The sequence below is a fragment of the Centroberyx gerrardi genome, chromosome 10 (genome assembly GCF_048128805.1).
Source record: "Centroberyx gerrardi isolate f3 chromosome 10, fCenGer3.hap1.cur.20231027, whole genome shotgun sequence".
NCBI lineage: Eukaryota > Metazoa > Chordata > Actinopteri > Beryciformes > Berycidae > Centroberyx > Centroberyx gerrardi.
Window position 1 is genome coordinate 12,671,016 of NC_136006.1, and position 15,408 is coordinate 12,686,423.

The window sequence follows — 15,408 nt, forward strand, 5'->3', positions numbered from 1 at the left end:
TTTTTTTTCTTTGTATCTTTCGTTACAGTACTTAAGCATTTTATCTCTCTTCCCTCCTCATCCCTTTCATCCCTCTCTCACCTGTTTCCCCTTTCTCCTCTCTTCCATCATGCTACAGTAGTTTGTTTTTCTGTGTGTATAGTTTTGCCTTTATACACTTAGACCATACTGGCTTAATCCACCCATCTCTTTGTCCCAGTTGTCTCAACTCTCCCTACTTTTATGTGTATTTCAGAGGCATGACATTATTTTGTTCTGACTTTGCCTCTGTCTGTATCTGCCTGACTCACCTCAATATATCTCCGTATTTCACTAATCCTCCCTCCCTATCTTTATGGGCTGTTCACTTGCATTACGTCATGTTGTTTTGACCCCACGCTGTCTGTTTCCAGGCCTCGTGTGACTCACCCTCTATCCATATATCTGTCTACCTGTCTACTACTCTGTTGTTATTTCCGTCCCCCCACCTCTCTCACCCATTCTCTCTCCTTATCTTTATGGGTGTTATGAGCGGCACGATGCTATTTTGCGATATTGACCTTGTTTTGTTTGGTCTGATTCATCTCTATCTAAACCTCTCGCTCTCTTCACATTTTCCATTCCACTTCTCTCTCCCAATTTTTTTTTACCCCCTTATCTTTCTGTGTAGTTGAGTGGTGTGACGTCATGTTATTTTGAGCTTTGTGTCTGAATCATGTTAAAGTTTGGAATGGCTGGTCCCAAGATTCATGCCGCGGTTCAGACAGCTCAGCTTTATTCAGGTGGTTCTCATCTTTTCTTTTCTCTCTTCTCTTCTCTTCTCTTCTCTTCTCTTCTCTTCTCTTCTCTTCTCTTCTCTCCTCAAGCCAAATGGCTGTTTCACCCTTCTCTTTTCCATGCACTTTCCATGCAGGTTTACTCCTGTTACTTTGCTGAGTGAAGAGGTGTGTGTCCTGTTTATCATCCTTCTGCCATCTAGTCAGTCCAAAATATTTCAGATCATGCATCGTAACAGTTTGGGACTTTGGTTGCATTTTGGTTGAAGAGATGTGTGAGTGTGGTGTGAGTGTGGTTGCTGTGGGAGTAAATGTTTTGCAACAACAAGTACTACTTATTTGTTTTTATGTTGCATACATATTGAATGACGTATCAGTGTATTTTTTAATCAGCCATGAGGTCATTGAATTATTTTAAACATTTGGGCTCCATTTGAATTTAATCTCCCCATAAGGTCACCTATTGTAGCTGAGAATATTTTAATCTTAAACATTATCCAGTGATTTTAGTACTTCATTTCATTGTCTATATTAAGTTGTCTCTTAAATAGAGAGACAGCAAATCTTCTCATGCATTGTAAGAGACTAACATTGGGTGATAAATGCAAACTTATACCATTTTGTTGAGGCAGTGCCACTACATCACCGCTGAAATGTCCTTATATCCTACACTGTACATAGTCCCTCTGTCCATGTTCTTTTATCTATGGTAACATTTGATATCATTGGAAACTCATCATCATGTGTATCATCTTAGGAATCCTTTATTTTTAATTCATCATAATAAATGTGAGCAAAGCCTGGCTGTGCTCTTTGCTTTGCAATACCTGTGCAGGTATAGACAGAGTTTAAATAATTAAAGTTTTAATTCCACGTTCCTTCCTCCTGTCCACAGAGGAGGTGGCTTCTCCTACAAACATGCAGTTCTTCGAGGTGTCGGATGTTAAGATCGCTCTGACCTGGTCCGCCCCAGCCGATGACGTTTCAGGCTACCGGGTCACCGTCGCCCCTGTGGACGAGACCGGTACGCCCCAGAGGGAGATGACTCTGCCTGTCAGTCAGAACTCCTATGTTGAAATGACACACCTACTGCCAGGAACTCTGTACCGCTTCAGTGTCTATTCAATCCACAATGGAGAGGAGAGTCTGCCACTCGTGGGGGAGCAAGCTACTAGTGAGTATGACAGAGGCCTGCAAGCATGCAGTAAAATCAATATACACACACACGCATACACAAAGACACCCAAATGAGATTTAGTTTTGCCCTGGAACATGGACTTAAGAGCTTAATATTCTGGGCCCCTACTTCTAAATCAAATTATTATGTTTGGTATCTACTACAAAAAGTCCATAACCCACTTAAGGACATTTCCCACTGTCAACAAAATGCTGTACCAAGCATATGAAGGTCAATCTGATAATGATATTATCTTTCTTAGCTCATCAACCATCTTGTGTTCGTCTCTCCCCAGAGCCAGACACTCCCTTCAAAGTTCCTGTCATCAGTGTAACTGAGGATGTGTAACTGCGTGAAGAAATGAACAAGCAAAACAAATACCTAACTGTCTATATTTCTCACTTCCAGAGCCCGATGATCCCACAGACATCCACTTCACCAACGTGACCGAGGACAGCGTCGTGATGCTGTGGTTTGCCCCCCGCGCCAAAGTCACCGGCTACCGTCTGTTCCTGACCATCGAGGGCTCCAACCCCAAGCAGCTGCGGCTGCCCGCCCGCCTCACCCAGTACACCCTGCTCAACCTGAGGCCCGACACGGTGTACACCGCTAAACTGCACACAGAGCAAGACAACACACTGAGCAAAGGAGAGACTGCGATGTTCACTACGAGTGAGTGTCTGATGCATACACAAATAAGCAGAAAAACAGTTCACTACCAGTCTCATAGGGTGTGTGTGTGTGTTTTGGAACCTAGAATATGATATTGAACTTTTAATACAAATCGGGTATTGGCCAGTCAGTGTTGCCTACCGATATAATGGAAGTGACAATATGATTTCACTGCTAACCAACCTAAGGATTTTAGTATTCTGGGTTTCAATGGAGTCTCCCATGATGGTTTTCCATCCTGCAAAGAATACAATTCTGGAGGAAAACACTGAATCCTTATAAGTTTTTGGAAAGTGTAAGAACTTTTTGGCATGAAAATGGTCAAATTTAAACATGAACATTTCATTTCGGCAGCTTTAATCCCTAAATATCGGTATTGGTAACAGGCTTCAAAAACCCATATTGGTCAAACCCTAGTCCAGATGCGTAGAGCACACAGCCTATCTATATTATTTATTTATTTATTATGGTAATTATTATGGTAAGTGATGTGGTTACAACCTTCGAAGCACATGGTTTGTATGGAAATCTAAAATGGATGAGTGTGTACCTCACTGCCGTGTCTTAGCTCCCGCCTTGGGTATCTATAGGTGAATGTACACACACAACTACACACAGCAAAAACATGCATACACACATTATGTACATGCATGCAAAACACACTTGTAATCCTGTCTGTCTGTGTGCTTCTCTAGACCCTCCAATGGGTAACGCTCCTCATTTCAGCACCGATGTGACCGACACCTCCATCATCATCTCCTGGACTCCAATGCCCCACGTTGGATACAAGGTATACTCACTGTGAATTATTCAACTACACAAGTGTAAAATGTTCAGATGAGTCTTAGTATCCTTTTTTTTTTACTGTTCCTGGAAAAGCGGGTTGCATGAAGTTGTCATTCATCACTAGTTTTTTTTTATCCTGCTACCCATGAAGTCATGAATTTGACTTTCTTCTCCCTTGTCTGTATAAAAGTCAACAACTGGATTGTGTAATTGTCTTCACATGCAGCAGATTATTTTCTTTTGTATGCTCTTGCAACCGCATTAGTGCGATTCCAGTTGTTTTTGGTTTCAGTGTCGGTCCCTTTAGAATTGGCACAGGAACTAGAGAGACCACAGGGATAAATCTGATTGGTCAGAATATGTCACACCACAGATGAGAATGTTCTACTGGCTCCCACGTTCCTGGGAAAACATTGACCTCCGACCCTTACCTCCTGTACCCCAGTGTGTGTGTGTGTGTGTGTGTGTGTGTATGCATCTCTGTCTCTCTCCTCAGTGTGTTCCTGTTGAGTGTGTGTGATGTGTGTGCGCGTTCCTCTCTATTACTGGTGCCGTTGTTCTCTTCAAGTGTACTGACTATATGTGCGTTCGTCTTTTCCCCCAGTTGACAGTGCGTCCCAGTCAGGGCGGAGAAGCCCCCAGAGACGTGACCTCTGACTCGGGAAGTATTTATGTTTCCGGCCTGACCCCAGGAGTGGAATACACCTACAGCGTCCAGCCGGTCATCAACGGCCAAGAGCAGGGCAACGCAGTCACACGCCGCGTTGTCACTCGTAAGTTTGGGGAATACTAGTATAAATCGATATTTATTAACCATGTCACGGTATAAGTTCAGATAATTCAAGTAGGAATAGTTTCATATGGAAGTCATGAATTCACCCTCCTCTTCTGTCTCCCGCCATTTCCTCCTCCTCTTTATCCCCTTTCCTCATTCTTTTTTGCCTCCTCCTCTTCCTCATCTTCTTTATCTTCAGCTCTGTCTCCTCCTACTGACCTCAACCTGGAGTCTCACCCAGACACTGGAGAGCTGACTGTCCAGTGGAATGGAGCCAAGACACCAGGTACACACACACACACACACACACACACTTAAACGTGCATGGAAAATACATTGTTATGAATAATCACTTTAATACAAATATAGGTCAAAACAAGGTGACAACATTGTTTACTGCTGCCTTTTTTCTGGCATCTTATCCTTCCTCATTCATATATCCTCTCCTTTTTTTCTCTTTCTCTCCCTCACTCTCTCCCCCACGACATCCTTCCCTCCTTCCTTCCTTCTCTCCCCCTCCTCCTCTATCCAACTCCCTCCATCCTAGACATCACTGGCTACAGAGTGACATGCACTCCCACCAATGGGCAGCAGGGAAACAGCGTGGAGGAGTTTGTGGAGGCGGGGCAGAACTCCTGCACCCTGGAGAACCTCCGTCCTGGAGTGGAGTACAACGTCAGCGTCGTCACTGTTAAAGACGACATGGAGAGCGTTCCTGTATCAACTACCATTACGCCAGGTGAGTTACAGTGGGAATCTCACACTCTTGGGGTTACAACATGTAGGAAGGTGTTGCTGTTGGATACAGGCATTGCATCACCAAAAGGTTATTCCTTCTGGGATATACATTTTTCAGAGTATACAATGGTTTTGAATGGGTTTCATGGGCCTGTGGGTTGAATATATTCAACAACAGAGGACCATAGCAACCATGGGTTCAGAGGTTTTCATGCAACAGCAGCAAAATGCTGAGCTAGGGATCCATTTGCAGGTAGGTATTTAGAGTGTATGACCTTTGTCTGAATTTCATGATAACAGATGTTTAATTTTGTTTGGGAAACTTTTGTGTAGGCAGGTAAGAGCAAGCTGTCTTTTACAATAGCAACATTGTTAAAAAGACATCAATCAGTCAGAGATACTAGCTCTGTCCTGTTAGTATCACTGCGCTAATTCAGCACCAACATCTCTCATACATCTGTAAGGACTATGCAAAACTAGCAACTGTTTTGCAACCCTAATGCTTTGTTTCCTGGGTATATATTAAGATTCTTCAATGGAGATCCTCCATTGAATGAAAAATACAAACTTCACTAGACAATATCTAATATATATCAGGGATATCGGCCTTGGCATTAGCTCTTCCATTTGCGTGATATAATGAATATATCACACTCTACTGGAAGTGTACAGCTTTCAATGCTCACCTTGACCACTGCTTCCATGTGCCTCTGTGTTTGTGTGTCTGTCTGTCTGTCTGTCTGTCTGTTTGTCCTTCCTCCTTTCCCTCTCGTTTGTTGGGTATTTCCGCTGTCTTCTCTTTCTCCTTCTCCCTCGTTCTCCCTGCTCCCCCCTTACCCAGAAGTCCCACAGCTGACCGACCTCAGCTTCGTCGACGTGACCGACACCACCATCGGCCTGCGCTGGTCCCCGCTCAACACCACGACCATCACTGGGTACCGCATCACGGTGGTGGCAGCCGGCGAGAGCGTGCCCATCTTCGAAGACCTGGTGGAAGCGACGGCTGGTTATTATACGGTCTACGGCCTGGAGCCCGGTATCGACTATGACATTAGTGTGATCACTGTGACGGAGAGCGGGGAGAGCGAACCCACCACACTCACTCAGCAGACTGGTAAGATACATGCTTACACACATCCAAAAAGATTTCCCCAACTGCTGATATTGTTAACATATTTTTCAAAGAAACGTCTCTCACCATTTCCAAATAGTGAAGAAGATAATCTAGAGAAGAACCATTCAGTTATAAATAAGACCACAACCAAAGCTGTGTATCTTTTAGATTCTGTGATTTGAGTGGAACACAAATGAAAGGCAAATCACATTTTTCTTAACACTAGCACAGCGTTCTTCAAAGCACATCTTGTAAGTTGCTGATGTAATTGCACTGCCTGCTGTGTTGTCAGTGTTGTGTGTGTGTGTGTGTGTGTGTGCAGACCATGTGGTTTTAGTTGAGTGATTTTATCATGCTGAGGCTCATTTTGCCCCCTAATGCAAACATTGTTTGTTCTCTCACTTTTAAGATGTCATAAAACTGCAGACATCGGATTTACACACACATACAAAGGCAGACACAGACTTTTCTGTTTAAAAGATGGTGGTGTTATCACTTTCTTTCATGCATTTTATTCTGTTCTTTTTTCATCCCTTCGCCATATCTATTTTCCCTCCGTCTTTGCTTTCTTCTTGCCTCTTATCTCTTTTATAGCATTGTTAAAATTCTCTGGCAGCCTGAGGTCTACCATGACTCCCCGGGAGGTGATGGGAACACCCTGTCAATCAATTGTGAATCTAAGCTGCTCTCTGTTTTTCCACAGCTGTTCCAGCTCCTACAGATCTGGGCTTCGGCCAGGTGGGGCCCGACAGTATGGAAGTCACTTGGGTCTCTCCTCACGTCCCCAACCCTGCCGACATCAACAGCTTCCTCATCAGGTACGAATACAAACATGCGACGTGATTAACTCGACAAATTGCAGAAGAAATGCTTTTAAAGCCCGACAGTGTTTATTTCTAATTCCTTCAAAGTTATTTTTGAATGCGCACATTGCTTTTGTTCTAGAATACAAACAAATACACTCATGTACGACACAATAAAATTACAACTTTACCTCTGTTTTGGCCTCTTAATTGATTAGGTACCACCCCATTGACGATGATGATGACATTACAGAAACCAGCGTAGGAGGCAGGAGTAATGATGTGGTGCTAAGGAGTAAGTAATGGACAAACGCAGACAACAAACAATAACAACACACAAACTCACTCACACACACACACTCATGCACTTGTGTGTGTGTTTTCTCCCCTGTCCACAGACTTGCTGCCTAACACAGAGTATCTGGTGAGCGTGGTGTGCGTTTATGAACAGAGAGAGAGCTCACCTCTCGTCGGCACCCACAAAACAAGTGAGTACCGCTGAATCTGGTATGACACTAGGAGTATAAACGGGCAATATTAAATTTAATAGCAATGGAGGGGAAAAAGGTTCAGGACGGCAACTTGATCCCTTAAATCATATTCATTGGCCTACATGTGTCAGAGTAAGCTCCTTCGTCATTTAGGGCACAGTTGCTGGGAGCTTTAGTTCCCCGGAGAGGAGCACTTCAGTAGTCCTTTCCAAAACTGCTTTACTGTATGGTTAAAATGCCAGCACCTCACTACAGGTGATATTAAATGTTTTAATGTAGAAAGAGGAAGAAAATCAGAAGGGTTTTCTTTGTATGATATACTTTCTTGATATACTTGTATGATATCCTTTCTACGCTATTGGCAGCAGGTTAGGTTGCAAGTCTATCCTGTAGCTGAGAGGTTGCTGGCTCAATTCCTCAAACTTACTGTTATGAAAACCACCAAAGTACCTCTGAGCAAGACCCCTATGAATATTCAACCTGCCTAAAAGACTGGCATTGAAAGTTTAGATCACAATCGGCCAAAAGGCTTTGATACAACCAACATTGTGTCTGTCTTTTCTAGAGATACACCATAAGTGAACATTTATCTGAAACATTATGAATGACAAATACTCACTGCCTGCTTTCCCCTACTTGTTCCCCATCCCTCCCCCTACCTTCTCCCAACCTTCTCCAGCCCTGGACTCACCAGCGGGCCTGCGTTTCTCTGAGGTCCTCACCAACTCCTTCACCGTCCACTGGGTGGCTCCCCAGAGCCAGATCACAGGTTACCGGATCCGCTACCAGATGGCCAGCGGTGGGAGGGCCAAGGACGAGAGGCTGCCCCCCTCCAGGAGCCACTTCACCCTGACGGGACTCACGCCGGAGACCGAGTACCTGGTGAACATCTACGCAGTGAGCCGCATGCAAGAGAGCCTGCCGCTCAGTGGGAAACAGAAGACCAGTATGCATCCCTTTTTTCTTGATTTGTTATCTTGATAGAATAGATGGAATAGAATATTTTAAATGGATGTTAATATTGATATGAGTACCTGGTCATTGAGTTGGAAGGTTTATGCGAAACACCAATGGTATGTTGGTTATTATCATCATCACTACCCCTCTTATTATTATTATCTGTTGTTTATGTGTGTTTTTCTCTCTTGCTTTTATCTCCCTCCAGTCTCTGATGCTCCCACAGACCTGGAGGTGGTAGACTCCTCCCCCACCAGCATCACCATCCGCTGGGACGCCCCCTCTGTCACTGTGCGCTACTACAGGATCACACATGGCGAGACCGGTAAGCCGGCAACACTGAGAACACTAGAATAAAACGGGAAGATGGGATAGCCCATTTTGCAGAAAAGTGTTGTTTTTCCTGAATTTGCTCTTCCTTTCTAGCTTTTCCTAGTAAATGCATCTTGGTGAGGTAGTGATAGCTTTTCTTGTGTAAATTTCAGATTCATATACAGTTATAGCTTTAAATTGATTCCTCTTAAGATTAAATGGTATCAAGGATCTAAATATTTTTCAGTGTTATTCTCTGAGGATTATAGGTTTTATGACTAGACAACTCCCTTTCATTTCCAATGACGATTCCTGTTTTCTTGCCTTCGTTCATTATTTCCGATCAGTCTATCAGCCTGTCGGTATATCTGTTCATCAGTCTATCGATCTATCTATCTATCTTTTGATCTATCAACTTCGTGTATCTTAATCCAATCAATCTGTAGGAGGTCACAGTAATCCTAAGGAGTTCACGGTGCCTGGCTCTCAGTCCACTACCACCATCACTAACCTGAAGCCCGGTACTGACTACACTGTTACTGTCTACGCTGTGACTGGTAGAGGAGACAGCCCCGCATCCAGCACCCCTATCTACGTCACACACAAGACCGGTAAATACACACACACACACACACACACACACACACACACACACACACACTCAGAAGCAGAGACAAGTTAGCCCTTCCTGGTCATGAACCTCCCCCTCTCTGTCCCTCTGTTTCCCCTCACCCTTTGCTCTTCTCCCTCCCCTCTTCCTCTCTCCATCCGTCTCTCCCAGACATTGAGTCTCCCTCTGAGATGGAGGTGACAGATGTGAAAGACAGCAGTATCACAGTGAGGTGGAGCCCAGCCCAGGGCCCCATCCAGGGGTACAGGGTGACCGGGGCCCCCAGGAATGGACAGGGGCCCTCCTTCTCTGAGGTGGTCGCTCCAGGTATTTATCCATGGATTCACAGACAGGCAGCCATTAAGGTTTGACTGATTTGGGTTTTGAAGGCCAATGCAATGCCGATATTTTTCTGGACTGAAACTACCTTGACCGATATTTTGTGCCAATTCAGTGTTTCGTCAGGAGTTTTATTCTTGACAGAGTGAGAAAACCTCTGAAACCAACCAACTCAATTGTAACATAGGATAATAATAGTAGTAAAACATATTTCTGCATACATGTGAGGAATATGATCAAAATGTTGCACAGAAATATATTCATGTTAAGGACTCATAGATGGCCAGTTTGATCAATTATATAATAAATATGCTATTTTCAAAATCTCTAAGCTTCATCTCTGTTTCTGTGTCCCCTCTTTCTCGTTCCCAGACCAGACAGAGTTGACTTTCTCAGGCCTGATGCCTACAGTAGAGTACGTTTTGAGTGTGTATGCTCTGGGACAAGATGGAGAGAGCAACCCACTGGTGGAGACTGCTGTAACAAGTAAGTGTTTACATATAGTAGAGAGGAGTGTGTGTGTGAAATGTTGTTTTGCAAAAGAAACACAAGCCCTGCCCAGAAATGACATATTTCCTCTTCTACCAGTGGACAGAATTGTTAAAAATGGTCTCTCTCAACCTCTCCCCCTGCTCTTCCTACCCCCTCTACCTCACCCCCCTTCTCCCTTCTGCCCCCCTTTCAGATGTAGACCGTCCCAAGGACTTGACCTTCTCGGACATCGACTCCACCTCGCTGCGGATCACCTGGGACAGTCCCGAGGGAGTCGTTACGTCTTACCGTGTCATGTATTCGAGTCCCGAAGAGGGCGAGAGAGAGCTGCTGCCCGCGCCCCGAGGGGATGCTGAGTCGGCCATTATCTATGGTCTGCGACCCGGAAGTGAATACACTGTGAAGGTCATCGCCCTGCACGACCACACGGCCAGCACGCCGTTGGTCGGGACACAGGCTACAGGTATGGAAGAGGCACTTCCATAGACATGGCTTCCACTTTAAACGCATTTACAGAAGTGATCCTTTCATTTTTCACATCTCTATCTGTAATTAGAATATATAATTTTTTTTAGGTAACATAGCAGAATACAGTAAAAAAAATTTTTGGTATTTAGCATACGTAATGCCATTACAAGTATTTGTTACTCCCAACCCTATTTACCACAATATTACTGCATACAATAGCATAATTACAGTAACACACCTAGCCCGTGTAAGACAGAGGCAAATGCAGATTCACACTCACTCACTCTCTCTCTTTCTTTGTTTTCCGCACACATAAACTTCCCTCATCCTCCCAGAAACAGACCAACATTTCCCTACTTCTGTCGCTCTCTAACCCCCTCTTTCTTTTCTCTCTCCCGCCCAGCGATCCCATCCCCCACCGATCTGCAGTTTTCCCAGGTTGGCCCCACCTCCTTCAGTATTAGCTGGGGTGTGCCGGGCCAGGCTAACCGGCTAACAGGGCTATCGGGCCTGACGGGCTACCGGGTGGTGGTGAACCCCAAGAACAAGAGCGGTCCCACCAAAGAGATCAACCTGGCCCCAGACACAACGCAGGCACATATACCTGGACTCATGGTGAGTGTGTGTATGTGTGTGTGTGTATGTGTGTGTGTGTGTGTGTGTGTGTATATATGACTGTATTTCTTGTGGTATATCAATAAATCAAACTTTATTTATATAGCACATTTTGCACATTAAAATACAGTGCAATGCACTAGTTAAACTTCATAAAAATAGAAGCCGGAGAAAAGAAGTTTCAGTAAAAAAAAATAAGGAAATAATATAGATTAAATAAATAAGATACAAAATAAGTAAATAAGCTCAATAAAAAAGAAACTGATAAAAAATTACATTTAAAAAATCAAGCAAGGTTTTACATTACCTTGATACAATAGAAATAATTGATGTTTGTGTAAATAATGTCTAATGTAAAAGTATAACTAATATAACTAATAATCAAATATAATGTAGAATAAAATGTACTCATGTAAAATAAAATGTTTCCCGATCACTCTTTGTGCCTCCTGATAGCTGAAAAATAAATTATGAGAGGAGAGAAAGTTCTGAATTTTCCAAACCTCCTTTCATGGGAACTAAAGTGCGTTACCACTACCAGCTCCAGGGGGGCGCTGTCCTGTAGCTGACCGTGACCTCTGACCTCTATGTAGCGGTGACCAGCAAAAATAGAATTTCTCTACAGCGATCCATAAAGTATCACATCACTTTCACAGTAATAGTACTAAAAACTGAAAGGGGGATTCCTACTGTGACGACATCTGTAATTAGTGATGAACCTGGTCATAAATCCTGCAGTGTGCGTCCGCCCTAAGAGAACAGATCTGGAAAAGTGACGGATGGCACATGTGAAATGCTCTGTACAAGACTTATGCCAGTCCAGTTACAAGTGTGTGAAAGTACAGACCTACACACACACACACACACACACACACACACACACACACACACAGAGTTCTGGAGAGGGTAAGGAGGGGACATGTGACATGCCCAGACTCCATTTTTTTTTTCCTATTTAGTCAAAGGAAAACTATTTGGATCTGGAATAGTCCTCAGACAGATGCTGTTACCCTGCTGGAGGGTTCCAGACTGTAGTTTATGGCCCAACTCGGCTCTAGTGCACACACACACACACACACACACACACACACACACACACACACACACACACACACACACACACACACACACAGAAGATAATACACACACAGACACATGCCTATGCATGCGCAAGGTACATATACATACACATGTACAGCACACACACACACACACACACACACAAATAGTTCTAATGAGGGTTATGATTGTAGCTGCAGCCAGTGTTTTGTAGAGTACCGTGTGTGTGTGTGTGTGTGTGTGTGGTTTCAAAGCAGCAGTCTCTCTGCCCAGGGAAGCCACAGTCCTGCCATCCTGCCCTGTCATCTCCATGTGGTTTACCCATCAAAGACGCACACACACACATACGCTCAGCACTATGGAGACTGCTAAACACTGTGACCGTCTAGAGAGAAGAGCTTATTTACTATAGTCTTTCTTTATTTCTCTTTCTCTCTGTCCCTCTTCCCCTCTTCCTAGGTTGCAACTATCTATGAGGTGCATGTTTATGCCTTGAAGAACTCTCTGACCAGCAGGCCAGTCCAAGGAGAGGTCACCACACTGGACAGTGAGTCTCTAATTTAAGCATTTCAAATGACAAATAAAAGGCATGTTTTGATATATGAAAAGAGTGAGATGACATTTTTTACATTATTTTTTCTTGTGTACAGTTGCTGTGAAGAGATTTTTGATGTTCAAAAAGCCTCTTGTGTTAATACTCTTTCTATGTCTCACTCACTCACTCACTCACTCACTCACTCACTCACTCACTCACTCACTCACTCACTCACTCATTTACTCTCGTTCACCACCCAACCCTTCTCTCTCTCCCTCATCTGTCTCCAGATATCAGTCCCCCTCGTCGTGTGCGCATCTCCGACGTTAAGGACTCCTCCATCACTCTGACCTGGCGCTCCAAGACGGAAACCATCTCTGGCTTCCTGGTTGAGGCCACACCCACTTCTTCCACAGGCCACACCCCCATCCACAGGACCATCACCCCCGACTTGCGCTCATACACTATTACAGGTGCGCAGATATAAGAAGATAGATAAATATATAAACATGTGCACATGTAAGAATACTTCCGTAGCATTACTCACTTGTCAACCCAGATTCGTGGTCTTGCATTACTAGGGATATGAAAGTGGATGCTCACACTGACACACATACACACACACACACACACACACACTGACCCCTTTAACCTATCTGTGTGTCCACTCTTCAGGTCTGCAGCCAGGAACCACTTACAAGATCAACATCTACACTCTGAATGGGAACGGACGCAGCGCCCCGTTCACACTCACCGCCACCACAGGTATCCATTAACCATTATACTGTGGCATGTTAAGCTCAAAAACAGATGCAAACAACACAGCATCTTATACATCACCTTTGCAGACAGTAAGAAATGCATTCAGCTTGTAAATCAGGCTTTTGAAATATGCACTCTATCAATTTGGGTCAAAATTAGAAAGGAGATAAATTCCAGTAATTCCTTAGGGAAACTCATCATTAAATGCGTACAGTATGTAACTTATTGCATACAAAACCAATGATTGGGTAAATGGCAGCACTCAAATGTTGTTCTAACTTGTATAGGTACTATTTAGTATTAGGAAGAATTAGCATGAATGTAGAGTCTAATAGCTGCCATTTACCCAAATATTGGTTTAGCATATGTATTTAATGATGTCTAACAGTGTTTTCCTCAGTAATTACTTTATTTACTTTATAGTTTTTGCCCAATTTGATGGAGTGTGTGTATAGTTGTTTTGATAGGGGATACATATCACCTGTTTGCACAAATTATTCAACATCATCTCCCTGCTATGTATGTTTTTTTATGGAAAATAACTGTCTGCCTGTCTGTTTCTTCCAGCCAAACCGTTGGTCATCCCTCCCACCAATATCCGTTTCACCTCCCTGACCCCCAGCAGCATCTCCTTCACCTGGGAGCCGTCTCACAGTCCAGGGGTCACCGGGTATTACGTCACCTATGAGGAGGCGGGGGGTTTACCTCGAGAACTCACCCCCCGACCCCACGCCGGACAGAGCTACGCTTTTATCAACGGTGAGTGTGGAGCATGAGATTTACACAAGCTCACATATACATACATGTAAATAAACATTCAACATTTACATACTAATACAGATACACTGCAAACTATGGTAAGGGAGGAGGGCACATACATTAGCCAATATAAAAATCCCCTTGCACTACATCTGTTCTGCAGTAAAACATCAATACTGCAGGATTTTCCAATCAGTTGCCATGGGAGTGGGGTAATAATGCCAAAGTTGCAAGGAAAAATATATAAAGAGAATATAAAGATATATAAAGAGAGAATATAAACACACATACAGTTTTTTTTTCTCTCTTCTTTAAATCCCACACTGTCAATATTAGGAATAAATGAGTTTATACTGAAAAGACGTCTTTCTGTCCCTCAGTTCAAACAGTTGAGTTTGTTTTATTTAACTTTTTTATTTTGTGTTTATTGTGTTTGTTCATAGGTCTGAAACCAGGAACAGAATATGTCATTAAGATTGTTGCCCTGCAGAACGCGTTGAGAAGCACACCTCTAGTGGGCAAGGCCAGAACCCGTAAGTCCACCCACCTTTTTTTTTTTACTTTATTTTTACTGAAAGCTTACATTGCCACTATATGTTAAAAATCTTCCGTGACTCTGAGACCATGCCGATCGATTTAAGACATTGTTAAATATCAAAATGTGTAAGTTCTTCTTGTTCTTTTCCACTTTCTAAAAATATGTCATTTTGGAGAGACAGGGGTTTTGCAGGACACTAATGATAAGCACATTTTCATTACACATTTATCTTGCAATGGGACATTTTTTAATTATATCCCTTTCATCCTTTTAACTTTAATTATTACATACTGATGGTGCAGTGGCATTTTGATAAAACCTAGCTGCTAAGGCATCCCATAAAAATTTAGAGGATCAAATCAACATCAAATCCATCTCAGAGGTTGTTTTCTAGCACCCAGTTGCAGAGACCTTGACAGGAATTGCAATTTGGAGCTTAATTAGTTGAAGGAATCTTGTCTTTTTGTGTCTGAATGTGTTGGATTGTCAGTGTATGTTATTGAATTATCTGACTGTAATGATTCATTCCTCCTGCAGCCAGTGTCTGTGTCTGTGAGCTTAGCTTTTTTGCTTTTCCTGTTTAAATGGTTCTCATAAAAATGAAAGGCCTTACAGCAATAAATATTTCTGTTAGCAAAGCCCTTTTTGAGA

General features: G+C 43.2%; 1 protein-coding gene across 1 annotated transcript in view; it reads left to right on the forward strand.

The window, feature by feature from the left end:
* The window catches only part of LOC139912159 (fibronectin-like), a 43,552-nt gene that overhangs the window by 20,124 nt on the left and 8,020 nt on the right, over positions 1-15,408 (forward strand). Inside the window, exons 19-40 of the mRNA XM_078285940.1 lie at positions 1,651-1,929; positions 2,341-2,604; positions 3,300-3,394; positions 3,995-4,163; positions 4,365-4,451; positions 4,713-4,904; positions 5,745-6,017; positions 6,721-6,835; positions 7,039-7,115; positions 7,219-7,308; positions 7,991-8,257; positions 8,477-8,593; positions 9,027-9,191; positions 9,362-9,517; positions 9,902-10,015; positions 10,215-10,484; positions 10,893-11,104; positions 12,623-12,710; positions 12,989-13,171; positions 13,374-13,463; positions 14,028-14,219; positions 14,663-14,752. Coding sequence (XP_078142066.1) covers positions 1,651-1,929; positions 2,341-2,604; positions 3,300-3,394; positions 3,995-4,163; positions 4,365-4,451; positions 4,713-4,904; positions 5,745-6,017; positions 6,721-6,835; positions 7,039-7,115; positions 7,219-7,308; positions 7,991-8,257; positions 8,477-8,593; positions 9,027-9,191; positions 9,362-9,517; positions 9,902-10,015; positions 10,215-10,484; positions 10,893-11,104; positions 12,623-12,710; positions 12,989-13,171; positions 13,374-13,463; positions 14,028-14,219; positions 14,663-14,752 — 3,585 coding nt within the window. The remainder of the gene's footprint in view (positions 1-1,650; positions 1,930-2,340; positions 2,605-3,299; positions 3,395-3,994; positions 4,164-4,364; positions 4,452-4,712; positions 4,905-5,744; positions 6,018-6,720; positions 6,836-7,038; positions 7,116-7,218; positions 7,309-7,990; positions 8,258-8,476; positions 8,594-9,026; positions 9,192-9,361; positions 9,518-9,901; positions 10,016-10,214; positions 10,485-10,892; positions 11,105-12,622; positions 12,711-12,988; positions 13,172-13,373; positions 13,464-14,027; positions 14,220-14,662; positions 14,753-15,408) is intronic.